Below are 16,656 nucleotides of genomic sequence, written 5' to 3' on the forward strand. Positions count from 1 at the left end.
TACTTGTGTGGGGTCAGAGAGCAACTTGCAAGTACAGGCTCTCTTCTATCAATATCTGGGTCCCCTTAACCAAAGTCAGGGTGCCAGTTTTAGATGCCATGACCCACTGAGACGTCTTGCTGGCCAGGAGGCTGGCTTGTAGGATGCGTGTGTCAGCCAGTTTCTGTTGCTGCCACTAAATGCTGAAGATGTGTAACTTGATAAGAGGCTTTATTTAGGTCCCAGTTTGGGGGCATGACAGTCTAAGCAGTATGATGTGGGCTCTGATGAATGCTTCTCTAGCTGTGTTACATCATAATGATCTGATAGTGGGGGGTACCTTGAGAGGTCACATGATGGAATAGGAAGCTAGAGAGTTCCAGGGACCAGCCCTCTCAGGAGCTAACAAAGTCTTACATCTGCATGTAAATCCTTCGAAGGCAGCTCCTCCAATGACCTAATGACTCCCCACTAAGGCCTACCTCTTCCATCGCTGTGCTGGGGATCAAACTTCCAACACACGGACCAATATGGGATGGACTCAAACCGTATCAAAACCAAGCAAGGGAGGGAAGGGGCACCTGTGAGTGAGAAAGACCAAGGTGCCTTCCCTGGGGCCTCCCAAAGAGATAGAGCTGTTCTGCGACCTCTATTTTATCCCAGACAATACCACCTCCATAATGGTGAGATGATAAATTTGTGCTGTTTTGAATTACTGGATTTATGCCAATGTGTTATAGCTATGAATAGCTCAACTAATACAGATTATTTTAGGCCATTTCTTCAAGTTTTCTTAGTTTTGAGTGGGGAGAGGGGTCTATAACTAGCTATAAGCAATGACCTTCTCATCACTGGTGTACAAAGTCTGAGAAAACAATCAGTTGTCATTATAATATCTTGGATGGCCTGATTTCACTATAACAAGGCCTGTATAGGTATCTATTATATCATCTCAAAAATAGCAAGAGTTTACATGTATACATTTAAAAACAAACCATATAGTTTTAGAAATCACTTCTTTGAATCTGTCATGGGGCAAAAATTAGGTATTTCATATGCAAGAATATTTTCTATGGATCCTTCACAGATGTCTACCACCTGAGTTGGTGAGTTTTTATTGTCTGCTTGACACAGCCTAGAGTGAGGCAGGAAGAAGGAACTCTAATTAAGGAATTGCTTAGGTAAGATTGGCCTGAGGCCATGTCTGTGATATAGAAGAACCCAGTACTACCTGTGTGTGATCTGGGTTGTACGAGAAAGAGCTGAATATGAGCCACTGAGGGAGTAGCAGGCAACATTCATCCATGGGTCCTGTTCTGAGCACGCACTTGCCTAAGTTCCTGCCTGACTCGGTGATGGATTGTGACCTGGAAGTGTACACTGAATAAATCCTGTCCTCCCCACGTTGCTTTTGCTCAGAATGTTTTATCACAGCAATGGAAGGAAACTGGACACCACCCTCTGCTTAAACATTTGTCACTGTCTTATTGACTACATGAGTGCAAGCCTTTAAGCTTTTGATATTACTAAAAGAAAATTTACATCATTAGTTATAGGAGATATTTACTGGTGACTGGTGGGGAGGGTTTAACAAAAAAGTTAGAAAGGATAAAGAGAATCATGTTTTATAAAGAAAAATGGTGTGAATAGAATCAACAAAAGGAAGAAAACTATTTGTTATTTGTGATATTAGCAGTGCAGTGCTTTCAAAAGCTGCACATAACAGTAAACCATGTATTTTACAATTATTTTCAATATCAAGTCACAGTATGTGAATGAATAAGAAGAAATGATGTCACCAAGGTGGCTAAATTCACACATGGGACTTCAGCACTCATCCCCCTCCTGGAGAGCTCTGAGGGAGTCTGAAATTATGTCTGTGGACCAATTTGTATGATGGCGTGGTTTGTGAGAACGGATAATTCACCTTATTATATCTCTGTATGAAAACAGAGTAGAGTGCCCTCCAGAAGGCCAGCCAGTATCCTTAGACTATGTTGTGTAATGAAAAGTCCTTATTGTATAGTTGATCATCTCTGATGAATTTTCATTGCTTTGAAATAATCTGAGTGATGTTTATAATTGTGTTTTACGAAAATAACTGCTTCATGTTCCAGCAAATGATTCATTCATTTGCTCTGAGCTTTGATTGACGTGGCCTATACTCTGAGTATCCGATCTATTCCCCATTTCCAGGGTGATGCAGTGACTTCCTGTGAGGAGTTTTCAATTGAGGCTAAAGGGCAATCATTGCATCAGTCTCCATTTGGAGCTGAATCATTCCAAGTCTCGCTGGGCCTGATCTTAACCAGTGCCTGATGTTCCTGCTTTCCTGTGAAACCTCTGTTTGCTCTCAGCTTTAAGTTGAAATGCTCATGGATATTTTGACTTTTTAAGGATATTGAGAAATGTGATGAAAGTCAAGGCATGTATATATTTGTGTGGGTGCACATGTGTGTACCATGTGGAGGCCAGAGGTCAACCATGGGTGTCAGTCCTCAGTAAGAGCTGTCCACCTTGATTATTTGAGACAGAGTCCTTCATGAAAGGCTTAGAATTTGCCAGGTAGGCTATACTGGGTGGCTAGCAAGCCCAGGGATCCACAGTCCAGGGCTTATAAACACAGGCCAACACACCCAAGACTTTGAATCAAGTCTGGCCATTAAACTCAGGTTCTTTTTCTTCTGTAGCAAACACTTCACTGACTGGGTTGGAGCAGCCCCAGGAGTTTAGGTTTGTTGTTGTTGTTTTAGGTTTTAAAGTAGACATTTAGAATACTTAATTGGGGATGAATTCACTGTTTTTTTTTCTTTAAACTTTAAGAAAGAAGGAAAGAAAAAGAAAGAAAGGAAGGAAGGAAGGAAGGAAGGAAGGAAGGAAGAAAGAAAGAAAGAAAGAAAGAAAGAAAGAAAGAAAGAAAGAAAGAAAGAAAGAAAGAAAGAACAAACACTGGAACTTCAGAGATCTTACCATTTAGTACCGTCTTTGACTTGCTCACTGGCTCCTATAACTTCACAGCCATATTCCTAGTCTAGCTAGCCAGTAATTTCAGGTGGTTAGACTGTATTGCCTATAAAGTCGTTGTATTTGTACCTCACAGTGTGTCCTGGGTAGTGATTTTAGTGGTTCAACATTTGCTATCACCCATGCTATTTCCTCTCTCACTGCTATAGAGATGCAGTTGTTTCTGTTGTTTATTTTGGGTTCCTCCCACTGACACAGTGGCAATTTGTAAAAGTCACGTGGGCAAAATTATTCTTGCCTAAGGACATTTTTGGATGTTCTTGTTGTATATAACTGAACTTTGTAAAGCACTGGGATTAATATTTGAAATATACAAGCTAGACATTCTTGTTGAAGATTTGTTTACTTTTGTTTGGTGTGTGTGTGTGTGTGTGTGTGTGTGTGTGTATGAATGCCTTTGTGTAGTTCCATGCATCATGCGCATACTGGTGTCCATGGAGGTCAGAAGGCACTGGAGCCTCTGGAACTCAGGGTTTAGGCAGTTGTAGGTTACCACCTAGGTGCTAGGAATTGAACCTCTGCACGAGCAGAGACATCTGTCCTGAGGTCGGACAGTCTTGATCTGAAGGTATTTGGAGTAGAGATCCTCTGCCAGAACCATCCATGGAAATGGTCCAAAACACAAATTTAAAACAGAAACAAAAGAGCCTCTGACCCTGGATGCTCTGCATGAGAACCCTGGCCCATGTGTGCCACTCACAGCTGAAAGTTTGCGGCTCCCCTGACTGAGATGTCTGGAAGTTAAGCGCGTCTTTGTCTTACACCTGATTCACTTATTTGTGCTAACACAGCACATGCAGTAACACCCCATTTATCTGGTCATTTCCCAGAATCCAATGGAATTTTCCAGGTAACTGATCATAAATTAGTTTTCCGAGTAACTGAATCTCACAGCTTCAAGGACTGAACTCTTTCCCATGTTGCCGTAACGGCAGAAACTTTCAGTGAATATGCACGTACTTCCCTCCCCTTTACTTTCCTATGGTTTTGTAACCAGAGACTACCTTACGTAGTTTGGCTTCCTTTCTGATGCTTCGGGGTGACTGCTTTTAACCTGGCACCCTGGTTCACTTCCTTATCTTTAAGTTCCTGGTGGACTGGCAGTTGTCTCCAAATCCAGGAGCATTTCTTTCTCTAGAAGTTTCTGGATCTTACTCTCCATGGCTCCTTGGGAATTGTGGGTGATGCTAAACAGAGCCTAGGAAGGCAGGAAGTGTGCTCATGCTCCTTTAGTGGTATTTGTGTTGGGCCTTCACATGGCCACATATTGTTTCTGACTTGGTAACTGTATGCCACTGATTCCTGGGATGTCCCAGTCCCTTCACCACTGACCACAGGTTAACAGCCTGCACTCTAGGAATTCTGGGAACAAGCCACGCTTACATACACCCATAGTGAGACTCTTGGCTCCCCGATGGATTTTTTTAATTTTATTGTTTTATTTGTTTTTTTCTTCCCAGGGCTGTGTGTTAGCATTGCCAGCAGACCATTGATGATTGGTTGGTTTGCAGTGCAGGGGCTGCACCTAGGCTCACACATGTGCTAGGTGAAGCCTGTGCTGCTGAGCTGCATCCTGGCTGCATGTTTGCTCTTGATGGGTTTTTCTGCAAGTTTGTGTTCTGGGATTGATTTTCCCTTGGTGCTACTGCTTTCGTATTTTCTCTTTGTCCTTTGCCTTCTTTCCAGCCCTTGCCAGTTTCTTCCTGGATCCATTGCATCAGCTCTCCTGACTTCACCTGTCTTCTTTTCTATCACCTATGTCTTGGATGCCCATTCCTCTGTCTCTTCACAGTACTTCCTTATCTGAGATGGTTTAGGACTTTTTCCTTCCATTTTTTTGTTTGTTTGTTTTTTCAATGCAGGTTCCTATTTTCTGGAATAATTTTTCTTATATTGTGGTAAGGAAATACCCCAGAGCCCTCCCTCTATGGCACATTTTTAAGTGCACAGGACTGGTGAGTGCCACTGTAGCCAACGCACCAGGTATCTGGGACACACTCACCGTGTGTGTGTGTGGTGTGTGTGTGTGTGTGTTTTCTATATGTCTTCTGCTTACCCCATCTCTGCCCCTGTCTGTATGTGTTGTTCCTGTTCTGTGAGCTTGACCATGATCGAATCTCCTCTTAGAAGAATCCTGCAGTGCCCGTCATCTGTGGCTGGGTTATTTCACATCGTGCACTTCCCCTTGACATTGGGTGTCTGCTATCTTTAAATATTCTGCTAGATTTCCTCCCGATTGAGAGCCCAGCTTACATCCCGTCATGCCCACACCATATTCTCTCTGTCCTCTCTGACAGTGGGCACTCAGGCACACCTGTTGTAGCAGGTGCACTGGTGAACATTGGCTATGGTGACATCTCTTTCATGCTCTGAGTCAGTTCCTTCAAGTCATAGCCAAGAATGGGATGCTGTGCCACGTAGTCACCTCACTGTTGTTTTTGAAGAACTACTCTCCTGCTTTCCATAGTGGCTGCACATTTTACATTTCCACCAAGGTGTGCAGAGGGACTTTAGTACACATGTGCCAGCCCTTAGTGTCTCTAGCGTTATTAATGCTTGCAGTCTTGGCAAGCATATGGTGGCATCTTATCTCTACTTCGGTCTATATGTCTCGCTTCCTATATTCGTTTTGGCCTCAACCTTTCATGTTGCATATCCTTGAACATCTGAAGGTCAGCAATTGTCCCTTTGTAGATGTCAACAATATGAAAGAGAGAGAGAGAGAGAGAGAGAGAGAGAGAGAGAGAGAGAGAGAGAGAGAGAGGAGATCCAGGGCCACAGTGATTGCTTAGTAGGTACATGTACTTTCTGTCAAGTCTGATGATTGAGTTTGATCCTAGGCACCCAATTGCAAAGGAGAGCACTGACTCCCATAAGTGTAAGTTGTCCAAGTTGTCCTCTAACTTGGGCTTTGGTGTGTGCCTGTGTGTGCTCTCCCCTATACACATCAGCAAATGCCGTGCACATACATGCATATACACATAAGTGCATGGAGCATTTTCTTCTTAAAAAAGTTTTACACAGATGAACGCCTTGCTTTAGTGGCTCCTCCCCCTGACTGTAATCAGGATAAATCTCCCCTCCCATGTCATCTAGCAAAACTAAACAGCTGTCTGTGTGAAGCAGGACCTGTCTGCTGAGAATATGTGAGTCCTTGCTTGGAACTGTCACAGAGGCTTTGCCACTTCTGAAAGCTCACTGATTGCTTCAGTGTTAAACATGGGCCATATCTCTTTGTACCATTTGGTTGTGGAGGATTTGAAGAGGAATTGGGCAGAGCCCTTGCTCTTTTTAAATAGCAAGGATTCTGTTTTCAGGAGCAAAACCATTTCTTCTCCAGAATTTGCCATGATTTAGGGGCTAAATTAGGCGCATATATATATATATATTTAAGGTAGCGCACTTTCCTTCGGTAGAACTGTGAGTTACTCTCTGGTGGAGGACTCCTAAGAGATTCTTCATTACTGGTCCTTAATTAGGTTGGATAATGGGTCATGCTCCTCATTCCTATAAACTTACTTGTAGAAAAACCACTTCATAGAAAAAATAATTGAAATGCTTTAAGCCAGTGTAACAGTGTCAACAGGCGGCACACAGAGCAATCTGCTTACTTAGAACAAGCAATGCAGAGTGCTCTAATGATCATGGTCCTGCTGGGCTGAGGGGCTGGGGTGGTAAGAAGAAATGCAGCTCAGAAGAATAAAGCACAACACTTTATCCCAGAACGATCACAGCTACAAAAGGTGTGTACATTAATTTCCATTAGCGTGTTTGTGTTAGGTGTGGATAGCCCTTTATTACACCAAGACAATGGAAAACTGTGGTAGGTATAAATAGGCCCTTTGATTTGTTGGCTTAATTTTAAAATGACTTGTATGTTGTTCTAATTAGCTCTCTAGTGTTGGATGTTACATTCATAAATGTATGGCTTGCACACTTACTTGTCGCATTGACTCACCTTGTGCCTTATGGTAGGTGTGTGTGGTTGGAACACACTTAAATCATCATATAGACTCAGTCACCCTACTGGCTAGCCATGTGACCTCATGAAGGTGTCTTCACATCTCTAGTGGAACGTTTCCTCAGTTCTAAGAGCCAAAATGACCCCTTCGATTGTCCTCATTTCCCTTATTATAGGACAAAATATGTCAACTTAGGTCTCTATTTAAAATCAATGAGTATATGCCTTATATATGTATATATCCATGTACTTATACAACTACAATATACATATACCCATACTCAGAAAATTGGACATTGTCATGAAAAATAAAAGTTCCTTTTACTGTCACTCAGGCAGACTGAGGGAAAGCACTGTCTCCACATCAGAGCTGGCAGTTAACTGCCCCACATGTGCATGTGCACATGTGTGTACCTGTCAATCATCAGCCAAGGAGAGTTCCACTGTGCATGCTTTTCCTTGCAACGTAGACTCAAAGTCATGTGACGTGCCCTGAAAATACTTATTTTAATCAATGCCTAGTAGCTGTAGCTTATAAATTAATTTGGAATTTAAGTTTTAATTCTTTATCTTTTAACTTAATTCTTAATGTTTCCCTCTGCGTGTTGGAGTTAGCAGAGTAATTTAAAACAAAAATCTCTGTGTGGAAAAATACCAGAAGTCAATAAGGCTAAGCACTAGCAGCGTTCGTATCAGATGGCGAAGTTGAGCTGGTTTTGTGGGGTTTTTTTGATTGTTTGTTTGTTTTTACTTTTTCACTTATTTTTTATTTTTAACAATTGACATTTCATGGGGAAGATCCACTTTAATAGCAAGTATTGTGCTGTTATGAAGGAGCTATCAATCAATACTAACTTAATTGAATTATAAAATCATATTCTTTATTGACTATTAAATTACACCTCATTAAAATATTTTATTGTTATTTTTCTCAGTCTCTTTATTTTTTTAATTGAAGTGTAATTTACATATAATAAAACACACAGATTTTAACTATATCCCTTAATGAGTATTTTTAACCCACTGCCTTCAAAACAGAGCAGTCTAATCATCTTACCATAAAATGGCTGGAGTCCCTCTGCAATCAGTCCCTCCGCTGCACCCCAGCTATCACTGATCTGCTGTCACCCTGGACTCATATCTTCTGTTTGCAGTGTCCTGTAAATGAAGCCACCGCTCCTGTAAGCTTGTAAACCCTTGCTGCCTCTGTGTCTTCTCTGTTGATTTTAGTATACCCACCCCATGTCTCTGTCTTAATGCTTAAGCAGCTGGTTCAACACCACAGAGTCGGGAGAGAACAGAGCCTGAGCCTTGGGTCTGTGTGGCTCTCAGCTCTGGTTCTGAGTTCTAACACTCTACATCCAGGAGTTCCTGATTTATAGAAAGGGAAAGAGGTGGATGTGCATGTGAGGCTCGGGAGATGTCCTGCTGAGGGACTTGCATCTCGTTCCTTCTGTGTTTCTCACTTCAGCCTCATGTGAGGTGGGGCAAATTGGTTGCCTCCTCCCTAACTAAAATTTGCAAGTTTTCTTGCTCTGCTACTGACGAAGCAACCACAGTGTGGAGTCTCCCCTGCTGCTGACTCTGAGCCCTAGAGGCACGAGGACCTGGCAATGCTTGATTTGCCATAGACTTGTCTGATGTTCTGCTTCAACGGTGACAGTGTTGTTGCCAACAGCCTTGTGTCTGGTTGGGGTGAACATCCTGGGGATGGCTGATCTGGAGCCTCCCTCTGTGGAGGTGGTCTGTGCAGCCTGTGGAGAGGGGGTAGGGCAGTCTCTGGCTGGTCTGGGGGACCATTTTCATCACAACTGTGACTGAACCTCCTTTCTAGTTCTACTCTTTGATTTGGACAGATGGCATGGACATCTTAAATCAACTTGGCTTTTTGTTTTCCTCTCTGCCAGCTCTGGAGCTTCTCGGGGTCAGCTGTGACGGAGCCTATTCCACTGTTTACCTCTGTAGTCACTTACAGCAGCCATGTTGTGGGCTCCTGGGCATCCTTTACCCTGAGAAAGAATTCCAGGACAGGGGCTATGGTTCAGTTGGTAGAGTTCTTCTTAGCATTCAAGCCCAGCCACATGAACCTGACATGGTGCTGCATTCCTGTAATCCTTGTGTGTGAGTGTGGTGTGTGCAGACGGGAGAATCAAGAGATTAGGGTGTAGTCCCCACTTATGTGATAAGTTTGCAACTGTCCTGGGCCATAAGAGACTATTCCTCAACTAAGAAGTTTTAAAATGAGATTAAACAGACTACATTCGTAAGTTCCTTTATTTTAATTGTGAGGAAGGTTTAGAAATACTTTCACATATTCTATGATATGATGATGTAAATAAATGTTATCTTGACCCCACGCCTACTCCTATTGCCCTGAGAGCTGGCACATTACCTTTCTCAATAAAACAGATCTGCTATTACATGAATGGTATGGTTGGTTGATCTGGGTTGTGAAAAACCTTGGGTGTCCTGCTAAGGAATTCACATTTTATTCCTCTACATCTGGGATCTGGAGAAGCTTCATGGTCCTCTTGGAGGCACCTGTGTTAGCCTTTGGGAGTCTTCAGTTATCGTTCTCTATCCCGCTCAGAAGGCCACAGAAATGTAGGCAAGAGAGAGGGTTCCATTCTGGTTGGAGCAAGAAGTCTTCACTTCAGAGCCTGGATAGCATTTTATGGCCACTACGGTTGTGTTGGCTCCTTTATGTCAACTCCATATAAGCTAGAGTCACTTGGGGAGGGGGGCTATCAGTTAAGAAAAAACATCTCCCTAAGATTTGCCTGTGGGCAAGTCTGTAGGCCATTTTCTTAATTGATGATTGATGTGGGATTGCCCTGCCCCCTGTGGGTGGTGCCACTCCTTACCAGATATTCCTGCAAGTGATGAGGAGCTAGCTAGTGAGCATCACTCCCCTATGGCCTTTGCATTAGCTCCTGCCTCCAGGTCTCTATCCTGACTTACTTTGATAATAGACTGATACGTGACAGTGTAAGCAAAATAAACCCTTTCTCCCTTTCTCCTTTCTTTTGGTTATGGTATTGCATTGTGGTAATAGAAATCATAATTAAGACAGAGCTCACAAGAAAGGCATATATAAAAAAGCACCTTCGACGACAGCTTGAATTGATAGTTTAGGCACAGGAGGTCTGAGAGGTTTTCTGGGGTACTGTTTGTTGGATTCTCCTTCCTGTTCTCATTCTTTTGACCGTGTTACCTGCCCTCAGCGTCCTCAACCCCACCTACCACTGACGAGTTCAGCTTTACCCAGTACTTCCTCCACCACTGTGAAGACGAGAAAACATCCTGATGGGAATGTACTAGTAGCATCTCAGGGTAGCCTGGAGCACCCTCTTACTATTGTTCATTAAAGATAAAGATCACTGCTTATGTTTTAACATTTTTTCAAAGATAGGATATATATGTATATACACAGATGGTTTAAGTAACTATCTGAGTGATGGAAATATAGTTTGGTTGGTAGAGTGCTTAGCTAGCATTCACAAAGTCTTGGGTTTCATCCCCAGTATCATCACAGAAACCAGAATTGGTGGCATTTATCTATAATACTACACTTAGGATTAGAAGGTCCGACAGTCAGTAGTTCAAGGTACTCCTTGGCTACTTAGTGAAATTTGAGGTCATCTTGGAATACATGAAGTCCTGTCTCAGAAATAATATTAATGTTGTAATAGATGTATCATATTAATATATAAATTTATTATTATTGTTATTATTATTTAACTGTGTGAAATTTCAGTAGAAAATTGAAAGAGGAGCTATGAAATCTTGCTTTTTCTGTCCTGGTAGGCATAAAAGTTCAGTGAGTTTTAGGCTGAAGGAGTTTCAGGCAGGATCAGTGATGTTTGCGTCAGTTTTGAAGTGTCCTCCAGGGAAGTGATTCCTTCTGTAAGACTCTGGTCAGAAGTCCGTGGAGATTGATGGACTGCTAGACTCACTTCAGAGCAGGGCCACATCTCACCGTCCTTAGACCCTGGTATAACTGATGATATGCAATAGGTGCTCTACGTGCAGATGTAGAATGAATGACTCAACAAAACTGCCATCACCATGGTGATCATGTACATCGATGTGTGAGGCGGGAGCCAGTGAGATGAGGAAGAGTTACTGCATACATTTCACGACTGACCAGTGTGGTGCACACAAGAGCCTAATAGGAGAATGACAGCCACGCATTCCAGGATGATGAATGGCACTGTAGTTTGGCCTCAGCATGTGGGCTGAGAGTGGCAGAGGAGAAGATACATGTCTTGTCTCCTGGGGCCTTTGCTGCTCAGATGTAGTCGCACGCCACAAGCCCTCTTCCCCTTTCAGATTTTAACCAAGATATTAGAGAGTTACATGGAATAGCTGATATTCAAATTCTAATTTATGATGCTTTAAGGTACAAAGAAAAAGTTATGTACAAATACACTTGGTCGGTAGTCTGACCCACACCATGGCTCCTTAGAGACAAAACAAGAAGAGGGCCTGGACACGAGGAACCTTCCTCTAAGATGAGGGCAGAGAAGTTTAAGAGGTCAGAGAGAGTAGTGGTTCTAAGTCTGACAAGGCATTTGGGAACTCTGGGCAGCAGTGATGGATGTCTGCTGCGATGTCTGCTGTGCAGAGACCTGGAAACTCAAGTGTGTGGTGAATCGCATGTAATCCACATCACATTGTGTACCTGGCTCCCAATTGTCATCGCACAGGGACTGAACTGTCATTTATGTATTTGGGGGATCAAATACACACTTTTGAAATTGGTTATCTTCAAACTCTGGAAAGAGAAGAGACTAGCTCATACATACATACATACATACACACACACACACTATATATATATATATATATACACACACACACACACACACACACACATATATATATATATATATATATATATATATATATAGTCTCATGTAGCCCAGGCTAGCACTGAACTCACTACGTGTAGTCTCGTATGACCCTGAACTTCTCTGTGTCAGCCTCTTGAGTGCTGGGATCTCTAGCATGTACCATCAGACCTGAAGTATGTAGCACTTGGCATGGAACCCAGGGCTTCCTCCCTACCAGGCCAGTGTGCACTACCAACTGAGCTAATAACCCAGCCTGACATTAGCAGTATTTTTTTTTCCTTGCAAACCATCACGCTTGTATTTATAATAAAATCCTTGAAATGGGTACGGGAAGTTTGCAAAGAATTTAGCAGAAACAGAAAGAAATCTCTATTTTTAGAGCATCCATGTACATGATGGAACAGACTTCATCTTGTCTGCCAGGCAGAAGTTCTGACAGCAGATCCCTTTCCAGGAGGCTTTGTTTGACTGGAGGGAAGCCCACTTACAATCCCAGTGCTAATTCCTGTCATGCTAACTACCAGAGAACAGATTTCCAGAGTCTCTCAAGTTTGACAAAATTGTTTCCATTTAACTGTATTTTGTTTGTTGGGTGAGGTTTAAAAACTGAGCAAAGTGGACCCTTGGTGGTAACTAGGTATATCTCAAGGAAGAAAGCGTTGGATTTGTAGAGTATGCTTTGGTTTGCTGTTACTTGTTGAAAGCTTGTACTCAATTATAAATGATTCTCACTGTTTCACAGAGTTAGAAGTTGTCACTCACTGTGTTCCATCCCTGTGCTCCATATGTCCAAAGCAGTGCAGATGATCTCTTCACACTGCTATGCTGAAGTGGGGATCTCAGAGCCATTGAGTGTCTGAGCACTTGGATAAGTTCACACCCTTCTCAAGTGTTTGCATCTGCCTGGAACACTGCATCTATCCCCAACCTTTCTTCCTCTAATCTGTCTCTGTCATTAGTGTTTCAATACTTTGTATGTATCATGGCTATAACTCTTACTGGCATTGTTGTGTGTGCGTCACGTATAAAGGTGTATACATTCCTGTGTCTATTCACTTGTGTGTGCAGGTATGTGGAAAGCAGAAGTCAAAGTCATGTGTTCCTTCAGGCACTCTCCATTGTAGTTTTTGAGACAGGATCTCTCAGTGAATATAGAACTCACCAGTTTTGCTAGGTTGGTAGGGAATCAAGCTCCAGAGTACCCCCCCCCCCTCATTTTTTTCTCTCTCAGTTCTGAGGTCACAGATACATATTGCTATACCCAACTTTTGTGTTAGTACTCGGGATACAAACTCAGTCTTCATGCTTGTATGACAAATCCTTAATTAGGTGTGGTAGCTCAATATCTGCCATTGGTACTTTTAGTATTTACTTCTCTTATCCACAAACCTAAGCTTCCCAGAGTGTATACCACTAGTCTGCATTTAGCGATTTCCACAAATGGCTATTAAATTTGATTATAAATGTCTGCTAAGATGGGCATCACCCCATGGATGACTTAGGCAAATAAAGTATTAACCCAGGGTGTTATTAAAAGATCATTAAGCTTAATAGTAATATAAATAAATGTCCTTACATGTTGTCATTACATAACTCAGAAAAGCACAATGGTATCTTTAATGAGAGGCTAGATATACAGTTTAGCCTTTGTAAACTAATAAATTAAAATTTTAACACTTATTGTATTTGAAAATATTTTTGCATTCACTTAAAAAATAAATTTTGGGGGTTAGGCTACAGACATGGCTTAGCATTTAAACATTTGACAAAGCCAAGTTGGATTCCCAGCACACACATCTGACAGCTTTTACGCACCTGTAACTCCAGCTCCAGGGTACCTACCACTCTCTTCTGGCCTTCACAAGTGGCACATGTGCACACACAGACACATACACATATTAAAAAAAACCTGTAAATCCTTAAAGTATTAAAAATAAAATACATTTTAATATCGAATATGAATCCAAGCATAAACCTAAATTATAAGCATTTTTATTCAGGTTGACAGAAAACTGCTCACTGTGCCAAAGCATGGCATTGTAGGTGTGCCATGAGGAAAACCACAGATCTCAGGTCTAATAATGTGATGGCTTAAGAGGTCCCAACCTAGAGCATGGTCATTCTCTGCAGTAGTGGTGTTGTGACGGTCGTATGCTGAGTCTGAAAGCATCTTCTCAGTGACTGCTTGGTGAAGAATTGGACTGTGGTCCTTTGCTTCATGAAGGCTGCTCCTACTAGAGCCCTGCCTCTCTTCTCCTCTCCTGTTCTCTCTACCCAAGGCCCACACCTCAGGGAGACATCCCGAATTGTGTCTAGATAGGAGACTGCATGCTCAGCTGGTTCCCCTGCTGGCATTTGGTAGGCTAGCATTAGAGAGGCTTAGACATCTGTATTTTCATTAATTAAAAATACTTAACAGGGGACTAGGAAGATGCCTCCATGAATAATGCACTTGCCACACAGGAGTAAGCACCAGAGTTTAGATAGAAGCCAGGCAGAAGCAACAGGTGATGTAATCCCAGTAGGGAGACATGGACAGTGGGTCTCCAGGGCAAGGAGGGGAGTAGATTAGCCGGGCTTGTCGAGGAACAGGCTCACTGAGAGCCTCTCCTTCAGTGAATAAAACAGAGTGATTGAGAAAGAAATCCAATGTCAACCTCAGGCCTCTTCAGGTACACAAACATGTGTACTTTGCCCCAAACACATGCAAATATGCATACCCACATGTGTGTATACCATACACACAAAGTATTTAACAGTATAAAAATATAAGAGACCCAAATGGATGGAAATCCCTTAAAGTAGCTATTGTCCATACCATAAGTCCTTAAGAAGCTGTGAGGACGTTTGTTTTTCTTTCCCTTGGGTTATTGGAAAGTCCTTTAGAGATGACACAAGATCTCAAAGGGATCTCTTTTCAAGCTTAGTAGAGAAATGAGAGAAAAAACATCAAAGACTAGACTCTGAGGAGGCTAGTACAAACTGATTTATTCCACTTCAGAAACTTCTCAGAAAGCGGACCAGAAAACAGGAGGCCAGAAGGACCTTGCTGAAGGCCTCCTGTTTCCCCTCAACCATGGCCCGATGTCAAGCGACACAAGGTTGCCACCACCATTACCCTCCCCAGGCCTGGAGAGACTGAGGTGATTCCTCTGTGTGTCCCAAGTTCTTCCCAGGTGTCCCCTGGCCCACTGTGCTTATGCCAGGGTATTGTAATGTTAGGAATGGACAAAATGATGCTTGTGTCTACAGCAAGAGAAACTGAGGTGCCACCTTAAGAGAAGGTCCCCATTTCCCTGGCCATGTCCCACGTCCCACTCCAGGTAAGAACTGCTCTTCTGTAAACACATTATATCTGCAGTGAGAAGCGAGAGCGCGGTGCCAGGCCTGCCCCAACAGCAGCCACTCCTGCTGTGGACATGGGGACTTGCTGTCTTGTCATCTGCATTTGATGGTGATATCCTTCTGGAAGTCACTTTTCTGTAATGGGTAGTGAAGGCAGCAGTGTTCCTCAGAGACAGGTCATGGAAGGTAAAAGTATGTCTTCTCCCTTCCAGCCTGCAGCAGGCTGTTTGGTAGCAGAGCCCTGGGTTTGCATGAGATGTGTCCGTGGCTGTGGACAGGAGTTCCCTGGGCTTCACTTCCAGTGTGCTCTGTATTCGAGGATGATCTGAGCATATTAGCTTCTGAGTTACTTTAAAAGACTCACTTGCTGGTTCACCTTCTAATAAACTCTGCAGTAGCATTCTGTTTTTATCATGAAGACACAGCATTGCTTTTGAGAAATGATCATTTCTTACTTATAGATTATTATTAGTAGCCATCTATGCTACTGTTCAGCTCATTTAATTCATTCCCCAGCCATAACAATTGGATAGTTTTCATATTTGAATTATTTTCCTCATAAATTGTGTTATCCTTGGCCAAAGGCTTTTTTCTTTGGTAAATGCTTTTGACTATGTGGCCTTTATAGCATCAATTTCATCTTTAAATGCCTGCAGAGACATGCTTGACTGCTTATAAATTTTCTAGGATAGTTCTGTAAGAATCCTTCACTTTCCAAAGACCATATGTATCCATCCTGGTTCCCAACAGTTTATAACTGCCAAAATAATTTAAAAGGCATTTTCCTTGTGTGACTTAGTTTAGCGAAGAAACGTTTTGCCTGAATAAGTGGAGTGGGAATGGGGGTCCAGCACCCCTCAAAGCAGTGTGGGGTGGACAGAGAATGTTACATTAAGAGTCTCTAATATGGCTTAGTTCTGATTGTGCTTAAATGGGGTGTGGCCTGTCACTGGGTGTTTCTTGTCCACAGGTGGTATTTGCTGATGTTCCCTGGACAGCTATTTCGGAATTATGCATTTTAGCCTCTAGAAGTTCAATACAAACATTGACATCTCATCTGGTTTCCTGTTCCTCTGTGTATCTAGTCAGCAATCAAAGAATCTAGGTGATACTATAGTCACCATCTTCTAACCAAAGCTAACCATGGAGGAGGTGTTAAAAGACAGTTAACAGGCTGTTGTTTGGCACATTTTGACACTGTGCAGAATAAGAGTGACAACTGGTGTGAAAATGTTAAGGGATGGGGGGGGGGTTATTGGATAGAAGGTGCTTAGAGAATGACCCAGGCGACCATTGCTTGTTGTGCAAGCATGAGTCCCTAGAGTTTGGATCTCAAGCACCCATGTATAGGCAAGGCCACAACAGTGCATGTCTGTGACCCAGATGCTGAAGCCACAGAGGCAGGTCCCAGGGGCTTGCTGGCCAGCCAGCCTAGCCTGAATAGTGAGCTCTAGGGTCTGTGAGCAACTCTGTCTTAAAAAAAAAAAAAAA

General features: G+C 42.6%; 1 protein-coding gene across 1 annotated transcript in view; it reads left to right on the forward strand.

Annotated features, from left to right (window-relative positions):
- The first annotated feature begins 349 nt into the window (after positions 1 to 349).
- The window catches only part of Sdk1 (sidekick cell adhesion molecule 1), a 713,594-nt gene continuing 697,287 nt past the window's right edge, over positions 350 to 16,656 (forward strand). Inside the window, exon 1 of the mRNA XM_029477307.1 lies at positions 350 to 662. Within this exon, the coding sequence (XP_029333167.1) occupies positions 515 to 662 (148 nt within the window). The 5' untranslated portion in view covers positions 350 to 514. The remainder of the gene's footprint in view (positions 663 to 16,656) is intronic.

Source organism: Mus caroli, chromosome 5 (assembly GCF_900094665.2).
Source record: "Mus caroli chromosome 5, CAROLI_EIJ_v1.1, whole genome shotgun sequence".
Classification (NCBI taxonomy): domain Eukaryota; kingdom Metazoa; phylum Chordata; class Mammalia; order Rodentia; family Muridae; genus Mus; species Mus caroli.